The sequence below is a fragment of the Pararge aegeria genome, chromosome 19, assembly GCF_905163445.1.
Source record: "Pararge aegeria chromosome 19, ilParAegt1.1, whole genome shotgun sequence".
Classification (NCBI taxonomy): Eukaryota; Metazoa; Arthropoda; class Insecta; order Lepidoptera; family Nymphalidae; genus Pararge; species Pararge aegeria.
This window is the reverse complement of record NC_053198.1, coordinates 7,345,880-7,365,290: the sequence shown is the minus strand read 5'-3', so window position 1 is coordinate 7,365,290 and position 19,411 is coordinate 7,345,880. Positions and strand designations below refer to the sequence as shown.

At 35.6% G+C, this 19,411-nt stretch overlaps 3 protein-coding genes across 6 annotated transcripts in view; 2 read left to right on the top strand and 1 right to left on the bottom strand.

Moving 5' to 3' along the window:
- Positions 1-1,736: 1,736 nt before the first annotated feature.
- On the top strand, positions 1,737-2,434 carry LOC120632318. Its single transcript, XM_039902160.1, has one exon. It carries the CDS (start codon positions 1,758-1,760, stop codon positions 2,385-2,387), a length of 630 nt encoding a protein of 209 aa, XP_039758094.1. The 5' UTR covers positions 1,737-1,757; the 3' UTR covers positions 2,388-2,434.
- Positions 2,435-2,829: 395 nt separating this feature from the next.
- Positions 2,830-5,252, top strand: LOC120632030. The gene has a single exon (XM_039901787.1). The coding sequence runs from the start codon at positions 3,071-3,073 to the stop codon at positions 3,692-3,694; it is 624 nt and encodes a 207-aa protein (XP_039757721.1). The 5' UTR covers positions 2,830-3,070; the 3' UTR covers positions 3,695-5,252.
- A 98-nt stretch (positions 5,253-5,350) lies between these two features.
- The window catches only part of LOC120632028 (bifunctional glutamate/proline--tRNA ligase), a 35,451-nt gene continuing 21,390 nt past the window's right edge, over positions 5,351-19,411 (bottom strand). For 2 of the 4 annotated variants that reach the window (XM_039901781.1, XM_039901783.1), the window contains 16 exons: positions 19,060-19,260; positions 17,830-18,030; positions 17,488-17,685; positions 16,605-16,754; positions 15,121-15,225; positions 14,940-15,017; positions 13,623-13,749; positions 12,588-12,736; positions 11,881-12,081; positions 10,834-10,951; positions 9,914-10,053; positions 8,915-9,041; positions 7,889-8,130; positions 6,646-6,806; positions 6,061-6,204; positions 5,351-5,564 (listed from right to left, as the gene is read on the bottom strand). In XM_039901781.1, coding sequence (XP_039757715.1) covers positions 5,399-5,564; positions 6,061-6,204; positions 6,646-6,806; positions 7,889-8,130; positions 8,915-9,041; positions 9,914-10,053; positions 10,834-10,951; positions 11,881-12,081; positions 12,588-12,736; positions 13,623-13,749; positions 14,940-15,017; positions 15,121-15,225; positions 16,605-16,754; positions 17,488-17,685; positions 17,830-18,030; positions 19,060-19,260 — 2,508 coding nt within the window. In that variant the 3' untranslated portion in view covers positions 5,351-5,398. The remainder of the gene's footprint in view (positions 5,565-6,060; positions 6,205-6,645; positions 6,807-7,888; positions 8,131-8,914; positions 9,042-9,913; positions 10,054-10,833; positions 10,952-11,880; positions 12,082-12,587; positions 12,737-13,622; positions 13,750-14,939; positions 15,018-15,120; positions 15,226-16,604; positions 16,755-17,487; positions 17,686-17,829; positions 18,031-19,059; positions 19,261-19,411) is intronic. The other 2 variants (XM_039901782.1, XM_039901784.1) reach the window with 1 other exon arrangement.

Here is a 19,411-nt window from a genome sequence, read left to right as displayed (position 1 = left end):
ATGTACATCACACAAACATTTTTCAGTTGTGGGAATCGAACCCAGGCGTTAGACCCAAAAAGCAGGGGCGCTCCCCACTTCGCCAATCAGCCGTCCAATATATCAATATTATGCGGAGAGAAGTACCTAGAGAATACCTAATGTTTGGCCCTAGGTCAAGCTAGTCCTAATAATCGTTTAATCTAAAGCTAAGATTGATTTGAGGATCGAAACATAGAAATATGTGTTCTATGACGGTTTATCAATACAAGCCTATACTTCCGTTACTATTCCAAATAAAATATTAATTTATAATGTTCCCCGAAATAAGAAAAAATGGTTGAACTTGGCAACACGAAATAGAGTAGGTATACTTGTATCGTTTACCGATTTACTTTTGTGAGGATCATTTAGTTTTTAGTACTAAGTTTTTCTTTCATTTATCTTCTACAATTTTACTAAGATAAAAAAATAATCGTGGAAAGAACTCTGTTATAGTCGTAAAAATTTAATAGGCCCGTTTTGACATTTGTGCAAGACCATAAAATGTAACTTGGAGCGAAACTGAAAGAAACAATAAAATTAAAATCTTTTTGCGCTTACTTTATAGTAGCATGCAATTTATAATTGTTGCGAAACGTTTCGAAAACAGTTACGTTCTCAGTCTTTTTTTTTTTTATACTAGAGTTGTAACCATTTTTTTTACCGAATATCGAAATTAAATATTGTGTAGTAATCTTTACTGCAAAGAATGAGCTTGGTTCTCAAAGCCGCAAATAAAATTTTGAATTGACGACACTGTGTTCTAAATAATGAGTCTGAGTTGATGTATCTGACAAAGCGGCACATGACTGAAGCGTCCCCGCGCGCACTGCGCAGCTTTTCGTTCCCCATCTTGTAAAGTTAACTGTGCGCTCGTTTATGTTTGATATATATTGTTTACTATTACGTTTTACGTTTTTAACTTTGGCTCTTCTACTTTGGACATTGATTTAAACATAGTGATTTGACTCGATTTTTGTGTTTGTTGTTATATAGTACGAACTCGGTTTCAACATGTTGAAAAGTGGACGTATAATCAACAGCCAGTCACGCAAATTGGTAGTGAAGTTAAAGGAATACTTTGAACGTACGAACACTTTACAATACATAATCATATCATTCAAGTACTGATACAAACTTGAATTAATTGATTTATCGTGAGTATCGAGTACCGAGTCGGATGGTTCCATAGCTAGTTACGTCGCGATGAAAAATGTTAAAACGGGCCTATTACTTTTTTACGACTATAGTAATGTTTGCTTTGAGTTTGTTTACACACAGATAACGTCACGCAATTGTAACCGTTTTTCATTGAGAGAGAACCGCAGATTTAAAAAAATACGATATCTTTACATGTTGTGCATTCTTGCAGTAAACTGTTCATCAAAATCGGCCGTGTCACGACTCCCAGCGATAGTCCGATTCGCATTAAACAGCCCATCTTCGTTCTCCATCTCCGTTTATTACGAAGGTTTGAATTATTCAATTATGCACAAATCAATTTCGTACGAAAACGAGTCAGCAGAGGTTCAGCCTTACTATGCTACTGATTGCTGCTAATCTTTAATCTGTGACTATTTTGATTATTCCAATAAAAACTCAAGTGTTACGTCACGTTGTGTCACACAACAAAATAGCAAGTTTAAACACAAACACCATCATAAACCATAACATAAAAGTAAAAAATTATAACTGCTGTAAAATTCTAAAAACTTAAATTCGAATCGTAATCTACAATGGATTTAGAGGAAGCTATAACCATTAATCGGATAAGTACACAGAATGGACCAATTTACTTATTAATCGGATGGCAAGCAAAATCCTTTGAAACCTATATTTACCATGAAGAAAATGTTTGGAAAGGAAAGTTTTCATCCAACCGTTTATCAGGCTTCAGTAAAAATTTACAAATGACTGAATCCGCCTATTTTGCTAAAGTCAAGAATTGTCTATCACACCAAAGAGAAGATTACCTTTACGAGCTGAAAAGTGGTTTCTTCTACTGGAAACGAATATTAAAAAGCTCAGTTATTATTGAAGGTTTCTTGCCTGTTGAACTCGAAGTATCTCCTAGTATTTCTCGACCTGATCTAATAGAAGTGTTACTAGCATTAAATAGGCATTTGCATGAAAAATTAGGTATTTATAAATCAAAAATTAAAAATATAAAAACAGAATACACAAAGTGCTTGAAAGATACACAAGAGTTTTTACACTTAAAAAATGGTATGGAAAAGGCACTATGTGATAAATTTTTAAATTTACTGAATATGAAGAAAAATGATATTCAAATGTTGACTGCTTATAACAGTTGTTCGAGTGTTAGGAAAAAAAGCCCAACGATATGCAGTACAAATTTGAAATGAAATAAAGTTTAATAATATGTGATATGAAGACGTAAATGTGTTCGAAATCCGTGATTGACTTGATAAATATTATAATTCATAAACAACATCTACTCCTTTTAGTTAGCTGTTCTCTTTTTCTTTAACTCGTTAAGTTGTGGCTGTGCTACCTGACATAGTATTGTCCTGTGTGCTTGTCTATTCGCTCAATAGCCTGACGAACTTCTTTGCTTTCGGTACACCATCAAACTGTAATCGCTTATGAGTACGACTGTATATCAGATACATGAACATGAACTAACTTATATGCGTTATCAATGGTTAACTCAACGCGTGACCTGTAATATGCACGTCATACCGTTGATGCGGCATGTTATGATGAACGGGCATTTCATTGACAATTACAGATAATAATTATTGTCAGTTTAAGGTCAGTGTTGATCATTCATTGTTCTTAGGGTCGGTCAGTGTGTCTGACGTACTCATTTTTATAACTATTGTTTTGTTTTGTTGTTTCGAAGTTTAAATTAAAGCTTTTGTTTACTTTTATTTACAATAAACCCGATAAACTAATTAAACCAGAACAGGATAAAGTTAACCTTTGTTATGATTGGAACAAATACTGATCAGAATTGCCAAGCGCATAATAAATTATTCTTTTAAAGATTGCATATAATTTATTTATTTTCTTTTTCAAACATAAAATGGATTATAATTCAGTAACTGAAAACTTTATATCAAAGTTTGAAATTAAAGGTAAACCAGTATATGCAAAAATACTGTGGCAATACACCAAAGGCAATCTATTTCATATAAAAGTGTTTAGTGAAGAACATAGTTGGTCTGGTGAATTTTCAAATGCAATGTGTACAACATTCGGAGAAAATTTTGATGAGAATCATGAACAATACTCAAATAATGTAAAGGATGCCTTAAAATTGAAAAACAATATGTATGTGTATGACTTTTTACCAGTTGAAGGTGATAGCAATGTTATGAAATTCTATTGGAAAAGAACATTTGTAGATTCTACTGCAACATTAGTTCATGGTTTTGTGTCTGTCAGGAAAGATGAATTAGCGGGAACCAAAAATGATATCATTGATTTCCTAATAAATGAGAACAAAAATCTCTCTTCTGCTGTAGAGGATGACAAGACTAAGATAGAGATATTACAAAAAGACCTAGAAAACTGGAAAAATGAGTTTGACAAATTTATCAATATGAAAAACTCATTAGAAACAAGTTTATATGGAAAGTTTGTGCAGCTTTTGAACTCAAAGAAAAAGAGGATTCGTGAACTTGAAGAACATTTAAATGATTTGTGAAACCTTAAGTTTCAAACCTTTCCTAGTTTAGTTGAAATTATTAAGAGAAGTTATGTTTTTAGTTTTATAATATGAACATTAAGGAAGAACAGTGCAGTTTATAATTTCTTCAATCAGTTTACTCCACACAAACCGATCTTCCAAAAATTTACTCTGTTGCACGTTTCGCTCCAATACCACAGAATCCTTACAAGATGTTATGTGTCTTTACTTCTACTTCTAATTCTCTACAATTGAACCTTAAAGGATTAAACTAATAATTGATCCTTATTTTTGTTAATGCTGTTATCTTCGGGCTGCCAGCATTTTCCAAAAGCATGTGACCACACACAGTCCTCAGCCCTTCTCACCCAGCCACTTTCAGCTATTTTTAAGTTATCTATCAAATGGACTGCAGGTCTTCCCAAACTGTGCATACCGGTGTATGGCCTCCACTCCAGGACATGTCTGTGCCAATAGCCATTGGTTCTACGACAGACATTACCTACCCAGTGCCACATCAGCCTGCTTTTTACTTTACTTCTATAAATTTCTTCATTGCATATTTTGTCCCTCAGAGAAACTCCTAACATACCTTCCAAAGGATGCTGTGTGACTAAACTTCTTGATAAGGCCTACTGTCAGTGTTCACGTTTTTGCTCCATATATCATCAAAGGCAGCAACACCTTCACCTTCAGCTTTTAGGGTTTGGGGGATTGACAAGTTGAACACCTGAATTAGTTTTCCGAATGCTGCTGATCCTAGTTGAATCCTGTCAGCTTCCTTTTCAAAGTTGTTTCTAGTGAGCTGTATTACTGTGATTTGTGCGATTTATTACTTGCTGTCATATTAATAGTTATTTTTGAATTTAACATTGTTATATATTTAAAAACTATATAGAATGCCATAAAAATGCAGAAATTCTGATGAATTTGTAATTGTAATAAATAAATTCTCTATTTCAGTGAAGTAAAGTACTGAAATAAAAATGAGTACTTACCTCTTTTATGATTAAAGTTATTGCCTGCATCTGTAATAATCATAAATTATGACTTGAATATTATTAAAATAGGTTTTATCATTATTGTATATATTAAAGCAATAATGCATTTATGTAAAGTAGAATGTATTATGCATGGAGACTTTACATTCTGCAATCTTATGCAGCATTTATAGCCAATTTTAAGAATTTCTAGTTAGTATTTTTTTTATTTTTATGTTGTAGTGAAAAGAAAAATTAGAGTAGGTCCTACTTTGTTTACGAAACCACTCTTGAACTGATGAACTGGTGAAAGTCCAATGAAATTTAATGAATCAATAGCAATGGGTTTTTAAGAACATTTCACGTGGATTGCTGTCTACGCTCTCTTTTGACGATGTTACGCCCCGCCCCTTTCTTTATGTTCTAGCACAAATTAAATAGAATAGGTCTGTCACGCTTGAAATTTCGATACATGCAGATATACGCGGGGACTTATCGCAGAAGTCCAGTTAGTTTACATAAGACCTGCATTGGCCATCCACGCAGCTGATCCTAATGCAATATAAAAATAACAAAATAACGATGCAATGGCTGTTAGTTCGAGAGTTTAGCGCGTCCATACAAAAAAAAAGCAATAGATTTATTATTTGTGTAAATGAAAAAATTTTTGGGTAATAAGATAAAAAAGGCAGAGTAGAAAATTAATAACTTATTTATTATTCATATAATATATCGTTTTTTTTTAGTAGCTTCGTCCAAAGAGGGTAATGAACTTGGGTTTGCTGTTGCAAGCCGGGTGAATGCAGCGATCATTGTCGGTGAGCTGACGCGGGGGTGAGAAGGGTATACAAAGTGATTTGGCTCCCATCGCTGGACCTTTAACTTCGGATGTAGGATCATCATCAGTCCTGCAAGACGAGTTGACACAATTACCATAAATGTGATATTATGCTTATAACAGATACAGACATACTCCATGTAAACTTTTATTTTCATTACTTTTTAGTGAAAGTATGTTTTGAAATTATAAAAATAACAAAGACAAATAAAATAAAAAATAATAATAGTTCCGTATGTTACATACAAAAATATTTTTATATGCACCATACGGAAATATAGTTTTACAAATACAACGTAAAGTTTAACTTATTTGTGTAGATATTCTTTTGTGAAAATGACACATGATTTAAATTTCAGTAATGAAAACTATAAATGCTTTAATGAAATGGGTTAAAAATAAAACAGGTTTTTTTTTATTATTCTGATTATTCAGATTTTTAACTTAAAACTAAAGCTATGAAAGTTCCAACTGCGATCTGGTCTACGAAGAAGCCCACAATAAACTTAGCCTGGTATTATTTTAGCATAACTTTTGAAAGTGGTTAGCTATCTTTGTTAACTCACCTGGCGCTGTCGTTTTTGATGCTGTCCTCACACGGCGTAAGGCCGCAGAAAGGTGCCAGTAGCATGTGCTTTTGCTCCAGAGCGTTAACGAAGTCATCCCATTTCGTAACTAGGGACACTCTTGCATCGCGCTCCTTTGTTGCCCTAAAAACACTTGACATCGTAAGATCCCATAAAGATTCTCTTTTGAGATTCGGAACCCGAAAAGAAAAACGGTTCGGTACTAGGCCAAATTTGATGTGAATTTGTTCCATAAAGGCCTGGAGTTAGTTGGGTTTTAGAGTCTCTTCATTCTAGAGTCCTCTTGAAGACATCTATGACGATTCCCTTTCGTCATTTGTGAGGTTCGTCACCCAAACAGAGAAATACACTTCTGTTCTAGGCCCACGGGTATGGTACGGTACTGGTATTTAGCCAACATCGCGTCGTGGATTTGGTCCATTAGCATCAATAGTTTGTTAGGCGTTTCCGTCCTTTTAAAAGAAATTTAATGATCCTACAAATATTCCCTTTTGCTATTTTTGAGGTTCGGAAGCCATAAGAAAGAAAGGCAGTTCGGTACTAGGCCAAAAAAAAAGGTCTTACTTAGCCAACATCGCGTCGTGGATATCGTCCATAAGAGCCAGGAGTTTGTTTGGCGCTTCTGTCCTCTTGAGAGTCATCTTATCTCCGTTAAGACGCTGTACGGCTACCACCTCGCCTCGAGCCATGTCCTTGGGTCCCAGTTCTACGCGGATGGGGACACCCTATTAAAACAAATTAATTTTATTTTTATTACATCTTGCCATCTTGCCTAGTAAAATTTAGTGATAGCCTAGTTGTTAGGGCTTCGGACTCTCTGTCGGGGGACCGAGTTCGATCCCCCGCACGTATCTCTAACTCTCGAGCAGGGCTAGCATAGGTAGGAGACAAAAAATATATCCCCCGATTATATAGTTTACCCCCGTATATTTTTACACACATATATATATGTGTGGATTTATGCACATCAATGACAGCACAAGGTTGAAATAATATTATTTCGATATTATTTCCACTTGTGCGCCAGTGCTCTGAGAGTTGATAAAGCTGCGAAGAAGATAAATACAAACAACAAAACACTAAATCGCTTAGCGGCACGTCTTTGTCGGTAGGGTGGTAACTAGCCACGGCCAAAGCCTCCCACTAGACCAGCTCAGAGCAAATTCAGAAATTATAAATTCCCAAATTGCCCCTGCCAGAATCTAACCCGGGACTTCCTACTTAAATTCATAGAGCTCACCGTTGCGCCAGGGAGGTCGTCAAATCTGATACAATTTTAGACAAACATTAGTTAAAAATTAAAAACGACATATCGTTACTTATACTTAAACTGTAATAATTTATTGTTATATATCTACATCTTAGAGTAGGTATGCACCATAAAAAGCAGATACTAAAATAATTTATGAATAAACTGGATTAAACCTACTTTTTAAAATGCAAGTTTTAACTCTCAAGTGCATATCTTAATATATATAAAACTCCTGTCACGATGTTTGTCCGCGATGGACTCCTAAACTACTTAAACGATTTTAAATTAAATTGGCACACCGTGAGCAGTCTGGTCCAACTTAAGAGATAGGATCTTTAATAATTAATTTAGATCTTTAATTATAGTCGCAATTTTATTTTATTGCAAATTATTTGTCTATAATTAATTTACAGTCACATGTTTTATATATATACTACTATACTCATTTAAGGCTTAGCGATACTGAATACTTTAAAAACAAAATCAAACGCAGACGAAGTCGCGGGTAAGAGCTAGTTATACTATAATTTTTTTTTTCCTTAACGTTAATCTTACCTTGAGCTCCCAATGGTTGAACTTCCAGCCCGGCGAGTAATTGTCCCTGTAGTCACCTTCCGCCCTGATGCCAACGTTCGTCAACTCCCCAACGAGTTGTTTACACGATTCGATGAGACTCTTGCGCTCCTCGGGAGTACTAGACGCAGTAATTCCGCAAGGCACCACTATGGCCTGGATCTCTGCGACCCTCGGAGGCAGCACTAAACCACGGTCGTCTCCGTGTACTAGCACCATGACACCTAAAGGTGATTTATAACAGTCTGTTACGTAGGCATTTCCATCATCAACATCACCATCATAACGTAAGCTCACAAGCTTGGACAGTACAAGGGTTTATACATAAGGCCTGAAAAACTTGCACAGTGAAGTACCTATTGGAGCAAATATTTAATTTTTTCACTATATTTATATCTGCAACTGCCTTATTAACTTTCAATAGGTACACACAAAGTACCTTTGAAAAAGTTGATCGAAACTAGATGGCGCTACAGTCGCTATAAGACTGATATTAAAGGCATTTACTAATTTGGGCATAGGCGGTAGAAAAGCCGTGGTTAAAGCGCCAGAGAGTCGCAGGTTCTCAACATTAACAGTTCCGAATATTTTAATATGCATTTTAAATTTATAAAATAACATTTTAGTTTTGCTGTTTTTGTATTATGTGGTAAAAATTAACATCGCTTTTTTTGTTATTGTTGTGCTATATATATAATAAGTTAAACAAATAAACGACGCAATTAAAATAATAATTTATAATTTTATATAAGACATCACACACATCGCCATCTAGCCCCAAAGTAAGCGTAGCTTGTTGTATGAGTACTGAGATGACTGATGAATATTTTTATGAATTATATACAAAAATACTTATAATATACATATAAACACCTAGACACTGAAAAACATTCATGCTCATCACACAAACATGTTCCAGTTGTGGGAATCGAACCCACGGCCTCGGACTCAGAAAGCAGGGTCGCTGCAAACTGCGCCAATCGGCCGTCCAAATTATGATTTACTTACCTATGGTCCTGGTAGTTAGACCCCAGGAGTTTTGGTAAACGTAATTTTTCTCTTGGGTCTCGGCATCGTCGTAAACTATTTCGAACATTTTAGAGAAATTCTGCCCTAGATGATGACTGGTTGCACCCTGAAAAATAAGACAAATTTCGGTAAGTCTCCCTAAGTGTCCTATGGCCATTCAAAGTGGGGCCAGTACTGATACCATGCCATTCTTTCAGACTGAAATCTTATTATTACTGAAATAATATACACTCAATGTGACTCGCCGAGAACGTAGCTTTGAATGAATGAATGAATATACTTTAGCACACCACAAAAAATACATAAAAAAAAGAAAAGTATAACGAATCAACGTATACAATTTGGCGGCCTTATCGCTTCATAGCGATTTCTTCCAGGCAACCAATGGCGTAGAAAAAAATACAGAAAATAGTTTGGTGGTGCACATATACATATACCAATATATCTAAAGAGCTTTCTAAGCTTTCTGTGTGGAAGAATTTTTAAAATCCGTTAAGTATCATTTAAGTTTATCAATTATATTGAAATATACAAACAAAACATTTCTTTTCCTCTTTACAATCAATCAATAGCCTATAAAAGTCCACTGCTGGACTAAAGTCCTCTCCCGACGGGAGGATTTGCATGGGCGAACCTTCCCATGTTCCCTTGGTCACCTCGTACGACATCCATGAGTAGAGGCAGTGCATAGAGGGTATGCACAGGGTATGCAGATGATAAAAAATGAAGAAAATCTCCTGTACGAGCTATAAATACTTAAGGGTGGGCTTTTTTATAACTCTTACAAGGCCTATCCTTAAGCTTTTTATAGCTCGTACAGGAGATTTTATGCATTTTATATCATCTGCATACCCTGTGCATACCCACTAAGCACGCCACTGAGCTGAGGGGGGATCGTTATAACTGAATTCTGATCTGCCATCACAACACTGCACTCTTTGTAATACTAGAATACAAAAGTAAAATATTTATAGATACCTGAATTCCCCGTCCGCTAGCAGGAATGTACGCTTCCACTGTGGTGGTATAGTCTCCACCAGCGAATTTTTCCTTCTCGGTTTTGCGTCCTTTAATGACTGGTATCGCCAACAGTTCTTCGTATACGCGCGCGTAAAGATCTAAGAACCAAGGTATTGATATGCTTACAGAAAAGTCCCATTTGCTTTGATAAGTCTTATTGCTTATACAAAAGTTCTATTGCTTAAAGAAAAAGTCCCATTTGCTTTTATAAGTCTTATTGCTTATAGAAAAGTCCTATTTACTTTTATAATTCTTATTGCTTATAGAAAAGTCCTATTGCTTGGAGAAAATTCCTTTTGCTTATAGAAAAGGCCTTTCATAGATAGAAGGATAACGTAAACCATAAAAAAAATATTGCTTATGAATCATAACTCAAACTAGGTGGCCCTTGAGATAGTTTAAAGTGAAAATAGGAATTTAATTCAATTTCTACATGTGCTGACTAAGTTTCACAAAGTTCGTTCATATCATGGAAATTTCATTTCTAATGATGAATGACTACAGCCTTTTATCGTATTACTTCCTTGTTTTCCCTAAGTCAGGCTTCGGTTTTCGCACGCACGCAACTAGCACGCACTTTCGGAGCTGTGTCTTATTTTATTTTAAGCAAATAAATATCGCTCGCTCTGACGGTGATGGAAAACATCTTGAGGAAACCTACATGAGAGTTCTCCATAACATTGTTAAGTGCGTGTGAAGTCTACCAAATCGCAATTTCCAGCTAGGCGGGCTATAACGGGCTGAACCCATCTCATTCTTAGAGGAGTCCCGTGCTCTGTGGTGGGCTGAACATGGTATGAAGATAGTATGTCTCATAAGAAATGGATAAGAGAAATCCACACTTCATGCTTATTCTTGCGATAAAAATAGGTACCTACCCAAAATCTGTAGAACTTCCTCGGCAGCCTCTTCTTGTGTTCGGAAAGCAGTATGTCCCTCTTGCCACAAGAACTCACGAGTCCGAAGGAATGGCTGTGGCTGTTTGAACTCCCATCTCTGGTAATATTAAATTGTATGTTAGTCTCTTACATATATTATTTTCCTTTCCAACCCTTACTAGTCCGTACTAATATTTAAAATGTGAAAGTATGTTTGTTTGTCCCTCCTTCACGCCTTTACTAAGCAACGCACCAACTTGATTTTTGGCATGTATTTAGTTGTAAGGACGGATAGTAACATATTTTTGTGTATCCCAGGAAAACAGGCGATTCCCACGGGATTTGTAAATAACCGTAACAAATGCGGACAAAGATAGCGAACAATAGCTTGTGAGTTAATAATAATAAAAAAAACAAGTTGCTCACTTGAGGAAATAAGTTTCTTGGGCTTAGATAACGTTAAGTACAGCTAAATTAACCGAGCGAGAATTTCAAGCACTTAAATTGCGAAAGAGTTTTTTGTTTGGTCAATTGAAACGCATCATAATTAAAACTAGGCACAATTCTGTACCTTTCACTACTGTACTGTTGTACGTTACACTATAATTGTAAAATGCAAATTTTAACTATTTGCTTTTCACAACTACAGTTTATGTAACAGAATATATGCATTATATATTCTGTATATAAACTACAGCTAGTTTAATAAGAAAAATTTTGAGCTTAGTAGGTTGCATTTACCCCAGCAGCTTCGATCACGTTGGCTCTGGAATCTGGATCTGGATTGTCTATCCGGAGAGCAATGTAGTCGGCCAGTTCAAAGCAATATAGTCGGCCTGTTCGGAGAGGAATGTAGTCGGCCAGCTCAAAGCAATGTAGCCGGCCTTTTCAGAGAGCAATGTTGTCAGCTAGTTCAAAGAAATGTAGTCGCCCTATCCGTAGAGCAATGTAGTCGGCCTATCCGGAGAGCAATGTAGTTGGCCTATCCGGAGAGCAATGTAGTCAGCCAGTTAAAAGAAGTTCAAATTATATAAGCATAGCACATACCACGACGTTGTTCCACTGGTTGAGTTTGTAGGGTAGATCGCGATGACTCTGTATCCACTTGGCATATGCCGGGTACATGACGGTCTCGGAAGTTGGTCGGATGGCGATGTGCTCAGCCAGTTCGGAAGAGCCCGAATGCGTCACCCATGCTACTTCAGGCGCAAAGTCCGCTATGTGGTCCTTCTCGCGTTCTAGCGCCGCCTGAGTTATAAGGTCGCATGATCAAATCATCAAACCAATTCAATATACGTTTGACAACCTCCTTGGCTCAGCGGTTAGCGTTGTGGGTTTTCACCCGGGGTCGATATCCGGCAAGGACAATTTAGAGTTCCGGTAAGATGTCGCGTAGAAATCGATTAGGGATATGGGTTTAATATAACTGCGATACCTCCTAACAGGTTAGCCCGCCACCATCTTAGAATGTACAATTAATCACCATTAGGTGTGATCGCAGTTAAGGGCTAACTTATAATTAATGTAAATAAATTTTAACTGAATTATTATTATTAATTTGACTGAATTTTGGAATGGAGATGGATTAACAAATACCTATCCTACTTTTAATCCCGGAAAAATATACGGTTGCGGAAAAATAGTGCGGGCGAAGCCGCGGACAACCGTCAATTTTATATAAATACGTATGTATATATAAACATAAATACAACTATTTATTCGACAGATGTATAGGTATTTTAGTTCTAACATACCTTTGAAACAAATATGGGGAAGTATCCATCCTTGACGCCAAGTTTCCTGAAGTGTGTGCTCAGGAAATTTCTGATCACATCCCAGATGCTATAGGACCACGGTCTCAGGATGTAGCAGCCTGAGATGTCGTAGTAGTCGATCATTTCCGCTAATAAACAATAGATAGTTTTAATATTCTCAATTGTTATTCTTACAGATTCTCAAAAACACTTACTACAAAAGGAGACTTAAAATGATTACTTAAAATTTGTCCTTATAAATTAAGGACACAGACATTATGTTAGGTGAGTTACAATGATTTTACGTACGAATACATTTATTTTACAAATAAATAATCTAACGTTGACTAAGAACTACTAAAATAAGTAAAGAAATAAATATACTATGGTAATACACACATCGCCATCTAGCCGCAAAGTAAGCGTAACTTGTATTATGGGAACTTAGATGACTGATGAATATTTTGAAACAATATACATTATTACTTATAACATACAGATAAACACCTAGACACTGTAAAATATTCATGCTATTGGTCGTTGCGTATAAGTCATGTTTACGCTTCATCTGTTATAATTGAGATATCAGGAACGTATTGTAATGGGATTTGAAATCTATTTAATTGTTTAGTAAATTACAATCTCTCTCTCTCTCTCTCTTTCTCTCTCTTTGTTTCATGTTTGTGTGATCAACATAATTGTTTTTCAGTGTCTGGATGTTTATCTTAATATTAAAAGTATTTATGTACATTATTCATAAAAATATTCATCAGTCATCTTAGTACCCATAACACAAGCTACGCTTACATTGGGTCTAGATTGCGATGTGAATATTAACAAAAAAAAAAATTGGACAGGGCGGCATGTTGTTGTTGCTCTTTGCTTGCCCTGTGAAATGTTGCTTTGTTTATAGGCCTGATGATAAGTGGATATTCCACTTAACATCAGGTGGACCATCGCTTGGCGTCAATTATTACTAATCGGAAATGAACACTGTTGTTACATAGTTAACTGGAGAAATTAACCGACACTTACATTTGGTGATGACCTGGGAGTACCATTCCGGTAAATCAGTCTCCTTGCTGGCTTCCAACCCCAGTCGAGTGATCTTCTTAACGCTCGTTGAAGACTCTTCTTTAACTGGCTTTGTAGGTTTTGGAGCCTAATACAGACCAACAAAAAAACAGATTTGAAAGAAAGAAAGTACAATAGGCGGCCTTACCGCTAAAAAGCTATCCCTACCAGTCAACCTACCAAAGGGCATGAAGTTAAGAAGAAGGGTTAATAAACATAAATTGCAAAAATAGATAAAATATACTTACTTCGTGTATATGAAGTATGTATATTTTATAATATTTACGCAAATATTAAAAAGAAAATATAATAGAATATATTTATAATATATACAATGGATACTTGTATGTCATAAAGAAGCCAGAAAGGCAAAAAAAAAAGAATAAAAAAAGAGACTGTTTAAAAACAAGCTGGAAAAAAGGGAAAATAAAAAGGAAATGATAAATAATACACATACTACTAAGGTGGTAAAAAGTTGGTTTTTAAGTAGCTGTTTGAAAAGTATAAGTTTTTTTAGTCGGTATAAAATAAACTTCCACTGGTGGGCACCGGCGTAGTCTCTAATAGGAGGGACGGTTTAAGAGCATAGACCCACCACGCTGCTCCAATGCGGGTTTGTTGGCTTTAAAGACTATTGTCACAAGTAAGTCGTAATAACCGGGACCGACGGTTTAACATGCTCTCAGAGGCTGGTATCAACACTGTCATAATTAAGGATGAAGATTATTTTTTCCATTAATGACGTACAATAATAATATTTTAATAATATAATTACATTTTAAAAATTTCATTTAGATAATCCGTGCTACGTATCACTTAACTAAACAGATTCAATTTCTAAAAATAAAATATATTGTAAAGATTCAGCGATAGCTATTTTCTAATATTACTGTTTTCCTTTTGTTTTTCCTATAATGTTGTGTTGCAATAAAGTTTTCTATTATATTATTTTGATCGAAAATCTGAACAGATAACAATAAAATGTTTTTTTTCATATTTTCATTTACCTTGTAGATTCCTGTGTCCTGGAAAAGGAGAAAGCTCTCAAATAGGGAAGCAGTTTTCGGAAAGCGACATTTTCGTTTACTGATAGTTATTTAACAAGCTTCGAAAATAGAAGTAATATTGAGTTCTATGAATATGTCCACATTCGGAAGTTTCTAATGCTACTCGACTTCAAAATACGTGTGCAAACTCATCTCCGGACACAGAGACAGTGCCTACCTAAAGAGGCCGGTTGTTTGAAAATATATTCACTAATTTTGGGTGAAATATTACCTTTTCAGCTTTCTTTGGCTTGGGTTTAGCATCTGTAGATGGCTCCCCGCTCTGATTCGTTGTCGCCTTAGCCGCACTCTAATATACAAATAAAAGAACGGTTCTTATTGTTTCATAATATAGTATCAAGAAGTACAATACAACAAACACGACTACCCTATTAAATTTAAGACATATTTACCTTTTCGCTTTTCTTTTTAGAATCCTGTGAAGGCGCTGCTTTTGGTGTCCATTCACTGCCAGTCAATGCCTTAAATTGTGCCTTCAGATTCAATAGATTGGTCACCTAAAATAGCAGGAGTATTTAAAATGACCTAAGGGTCCGATGGGCCTCATAAGAAGGCTTAGAGCCACTCGGGCTATAGTAACTCGGAGTATCTCTACTTAAGCTTAATTTGCTATACTCCGCGAAAAGCAGGAGAATCTTTGTGGTGTAATTTATAATTTCTTCAATCCTTATACTCCACACCAAAGTAGTAGCTGTATGTAGTACTTTACACCTAACGCAACAATTATTCATTGTAAAGTCATCTCCTGAGGATTCTACGGTTTCGGAGCGAAGCGTGCGTGTAGAGGGTACATTGCCGAAGATCTGTTTGGTATGGAGTATAAGGATTGAAGAAATTATAAATAACACCACACATATTTTCCTGCTTTTTGAGGAGTATAGCAAATGAAGCTTAATTTTCATAAGAACCAGAGTTACCAACAAAGCTCAAGTCGAAAAGCTGAAGTGGCAATGGGCGGGGCAGATAGCTCGGTGGAAGGATGGACGGTGGGGGACCTAAGGTTCTAGAATTGCAGCACCGCACTAATAAGCGACCGATTGGTCGACCCACAACGAGGGGGTCAGACGATATTAAGAGCGTCGCAGTTAGCCGCTGGACTCAAGCAGAACAAAACCGTGGAATTTGGAAATAGATGAACAAAATATATGAACTACCTATTTCCTGCTGTGGACGTCTATCGGTTGATATGATGATGACGATGAAGGTATCTCATTGGACTAATATCTGAGAGCTACCTAGAAAAAATAGGGGCAGAAAAATCGGAGACACATAACCAATCGGAAATGGTGGTCATAGTTTTATTGATTTCATCAAATATTATGCCCACAATCGATAAATGACAAAGAAGCATCTAAAGTATTTATGTAGGTTTATTTTTGATCTTTCTTTGTGCATTGTCCACCGCCCATTTAACTGATAGCTTTTTACGCTTAGGTTGCCTGTAAAATATCACTTTTAAGTGATAAGGCCGCCTTTGGTCTTAGCACTATGTACTTTTGTCTTTGATTATCTTTGTATCGTTTCTTTGTGTTTTTTTGTAATAAAGTTATTCTATCTATCTAAAAATTGAGAATTGATATCTTAGACGTAGGCATTGCTTTGTGGAAGATCAAATTTTCATTGATTATAGTGGTTTGACTGGCAATTACTATTATTGTCTCTGAGGAACAGTAATTCCGAAGTTTATTGTCTGATGACGGACAAAGACGTGCCGCTCAGCAATTTAGCGTTCTAGTACGATGTCGCGTAGAAACCGATTAGGGGTCAATTTAATTCAATTAACTTCTTAGGCTGCATAATCACTTGTCTAGGAAAGAAAAAAAAAATAGCTGTAGAACATAATAAATCAGCGCAAGTATCTGGCATCTGCGCTAACCTCAACATCCACCACTCCCTTCTCTGCTTTCTCGGCTTTGACCTTGCGCACTTTATCTCCCTGCGTTGCTATTTGCGCTAAGAGTGCGGCGACTTTCGCGTCGTCAGCCATTTGAACGTTTGCTGCCGGTGCTGCACCTGGCTTCCAATCCTGTTGAGTAGATCCTAGAGTTAAATATAACAAAAAACATACTACATCTAAAATAGTAAACAAATCTAAAAGGAAACTCCGCACTATAATGAAAGACAATAAAGAATCCATAAAATTCAGTTGAAAGAAAACACTGCTTTATTATATTATCGATTTTTCAATTTAGTTACATATTATTAGAGAAGCGTCTTCTAGCAAATTGCTATAATTGTTTAGAATGATTGTGGCGTTGCATCTTTTAATTATTTATAATAATTTATTCAGAATTATTACAATTATAAGACAAAATTTCATTTCACTCTTATTTAAATAAAATAGTTTTAACATCAATGTTATTTTGAAAACTTTTTAATTCTTTCCAATAGAACATTTAATTTAGAAGTTGTCGCGAGTTTAAAAAATATAAGAACTACAACAAAACACTTATTTTAAGAGATACATTTAATTGAAAAAGTTAATTTTAATAACTACACCCGATTTTAAAAATAAGAACTTAAATATATCTATAGAAATACACCCCAATAAATTGCGTCAAATCTCTCAAATAAACTGTTCCTTTAAATCACAACAAACGCAGATTAAGTAGCGAGCAACCGCATGTACGATTTAATTGACTCAAGACACCAAATAATTTCCAAGGGATTTTTAAACAACCGAATACACGGTTTGGAGTCGAAGGAAGCACCTAGTTTTGGATAAACTAATACTAATACCAAAGATTCTAGAACCTTACCTGACCCGTTGCGGTCTTGTATTTGGTCTTAAGATCAAGAAGAACCTTGACCGCTTCGTCAATTTTGGCCTTATCAGCTTTGCTTGATTTTAGGGAACGAACTAAGTCTCCTTGTTTGCTGATCTCTTGGTCTAGCATAGCTGGATCACCTGATTTAGATGTTGAAACTGGATCTTGTGTTACGCCAGGTTTCCAATCCTAAAAATGGATGGATTAATACCTATGTAATTTATTTTTAAGCTTATTTTTGAGTAATGCCTTGGTTTTTATATCACATAAACCAATCAAGTTTCCAAGTTTAAACAATCAATAGATTCAGTGATTTTTTTATGAATATTATACCTGACCAGTAGCGGCTTTATATTTGGTTTTCAAATCCAATAGAGTTTTGACTGCCTCGTCAACTTTAGCCTTTTCTGACTTCGCTGCTTTGAGGGAACGGACCAAGTCACCCTGTTTGCTTATTTCAGTATTCAACACCGAAGTATCATTTCCTGTAGCAGGGGATGCAACCGGTGCCGGAACTGCGCCTGGTTTCCAATCCTAAGTGAAAGACGTTTTATCTAAATCTAAATCTTAGATTAATAAAAGTACAAATTTTGTGTATGTATTTATATAGCAGTAAAAAACTTTTTAATTCGTTCGAATTGGATATTGAAATTTATCGCGAGTTAAACAAATTTAAGGACTACAACAGAAACACTTATTTTAAGTAATACTTAATTGAAAAAGTTCTTTTTAAAAAACAAACCCGATTTTAAAGACAAGAACTTAAAAATATCTGTAGAACTACAGAGTCTTAATTAACAGTTTTGAGTCCCCTTAGATACAGGTTCCCTGTAAAGGTTTTCTTGAATGTTTTGCCTAAGACAATATATATTGTAATTACACAAGTGCATCAATCCGCTGAAGGTTCAGTAGAAATTGACCGCGCAACTTCGTATCTACGTTCGCGCATTTACGTACTAAAAGCCTGCTGAGTCAGTTCCCACAATAGAAATAAAAAAACTCACCAGGTGAGTAAATCTCACAAAGTACACTTCTAGAGTGTACTACAAACGGTTTAAAATTATCCTGTTAACAAGTAAAATTCCTGATCGCAAGTGATTTGTTGCTGTCTGTTGGGGATTTCTATACGTCAACTACGATGATTCTCATTAGTTTATTTTGGTTATCCTCAAAAGCGTATCCTACCAATTAAAAACATGATAAAAGACTTGTTTTAATTAGTTCTCCCAGTAAAAGACATATGCGTGAACATTGACGACACATACGTACTGTTAGAACAAAATATAGATGTTTAAAAATGTTGTATATCACAAAGATATAAAGAAAAATGAAAAGTTACCTAACCAGTAAGGTTATCCTTGAAAGCGTCTCCTATCAAATAGAGAGATGATACAAAAATACTTGTTTGAATTGGTTCTTCCAGTAAAAGACATATGCGTGAACATCGACGAAACATATGTACTAGTAAAATAAAATTTTAATGTTTAAAATTGTTATAACACAATGATATAAAGGAAAGTAGGAAGGTATAAAGGAAAGGATAGAAATATTTTATATATTTACCTGACCAGTAGCTGCTTTATATTTAGTTTTCAATTCCAGTAAGGTTTTGACTGCCTCGTCAACTTTGGCCTTGTCGGCCTTCGCTGTCTTGAGCGAACGGACCAAGTCACCCTGCTTGGTAATCTCGGTGTTCAACGTTGAAGCGTCATTTCCTGAAGCAGGTTTTGAAACCGGTGCCGGAACTGCGCCTGGTTTCCAATCCTGTCCAGTGAAATATTTCTTTTTTAAATAGTTTTCGGTGAATTATAGAGATCATTCATCGCGAGATATATTGGACATTTTTTTATAGTATGGCGGACTAAACAGATGACTTATGTTAAGGGGTATGTTAAGTGGAAACCGATCGCTTATA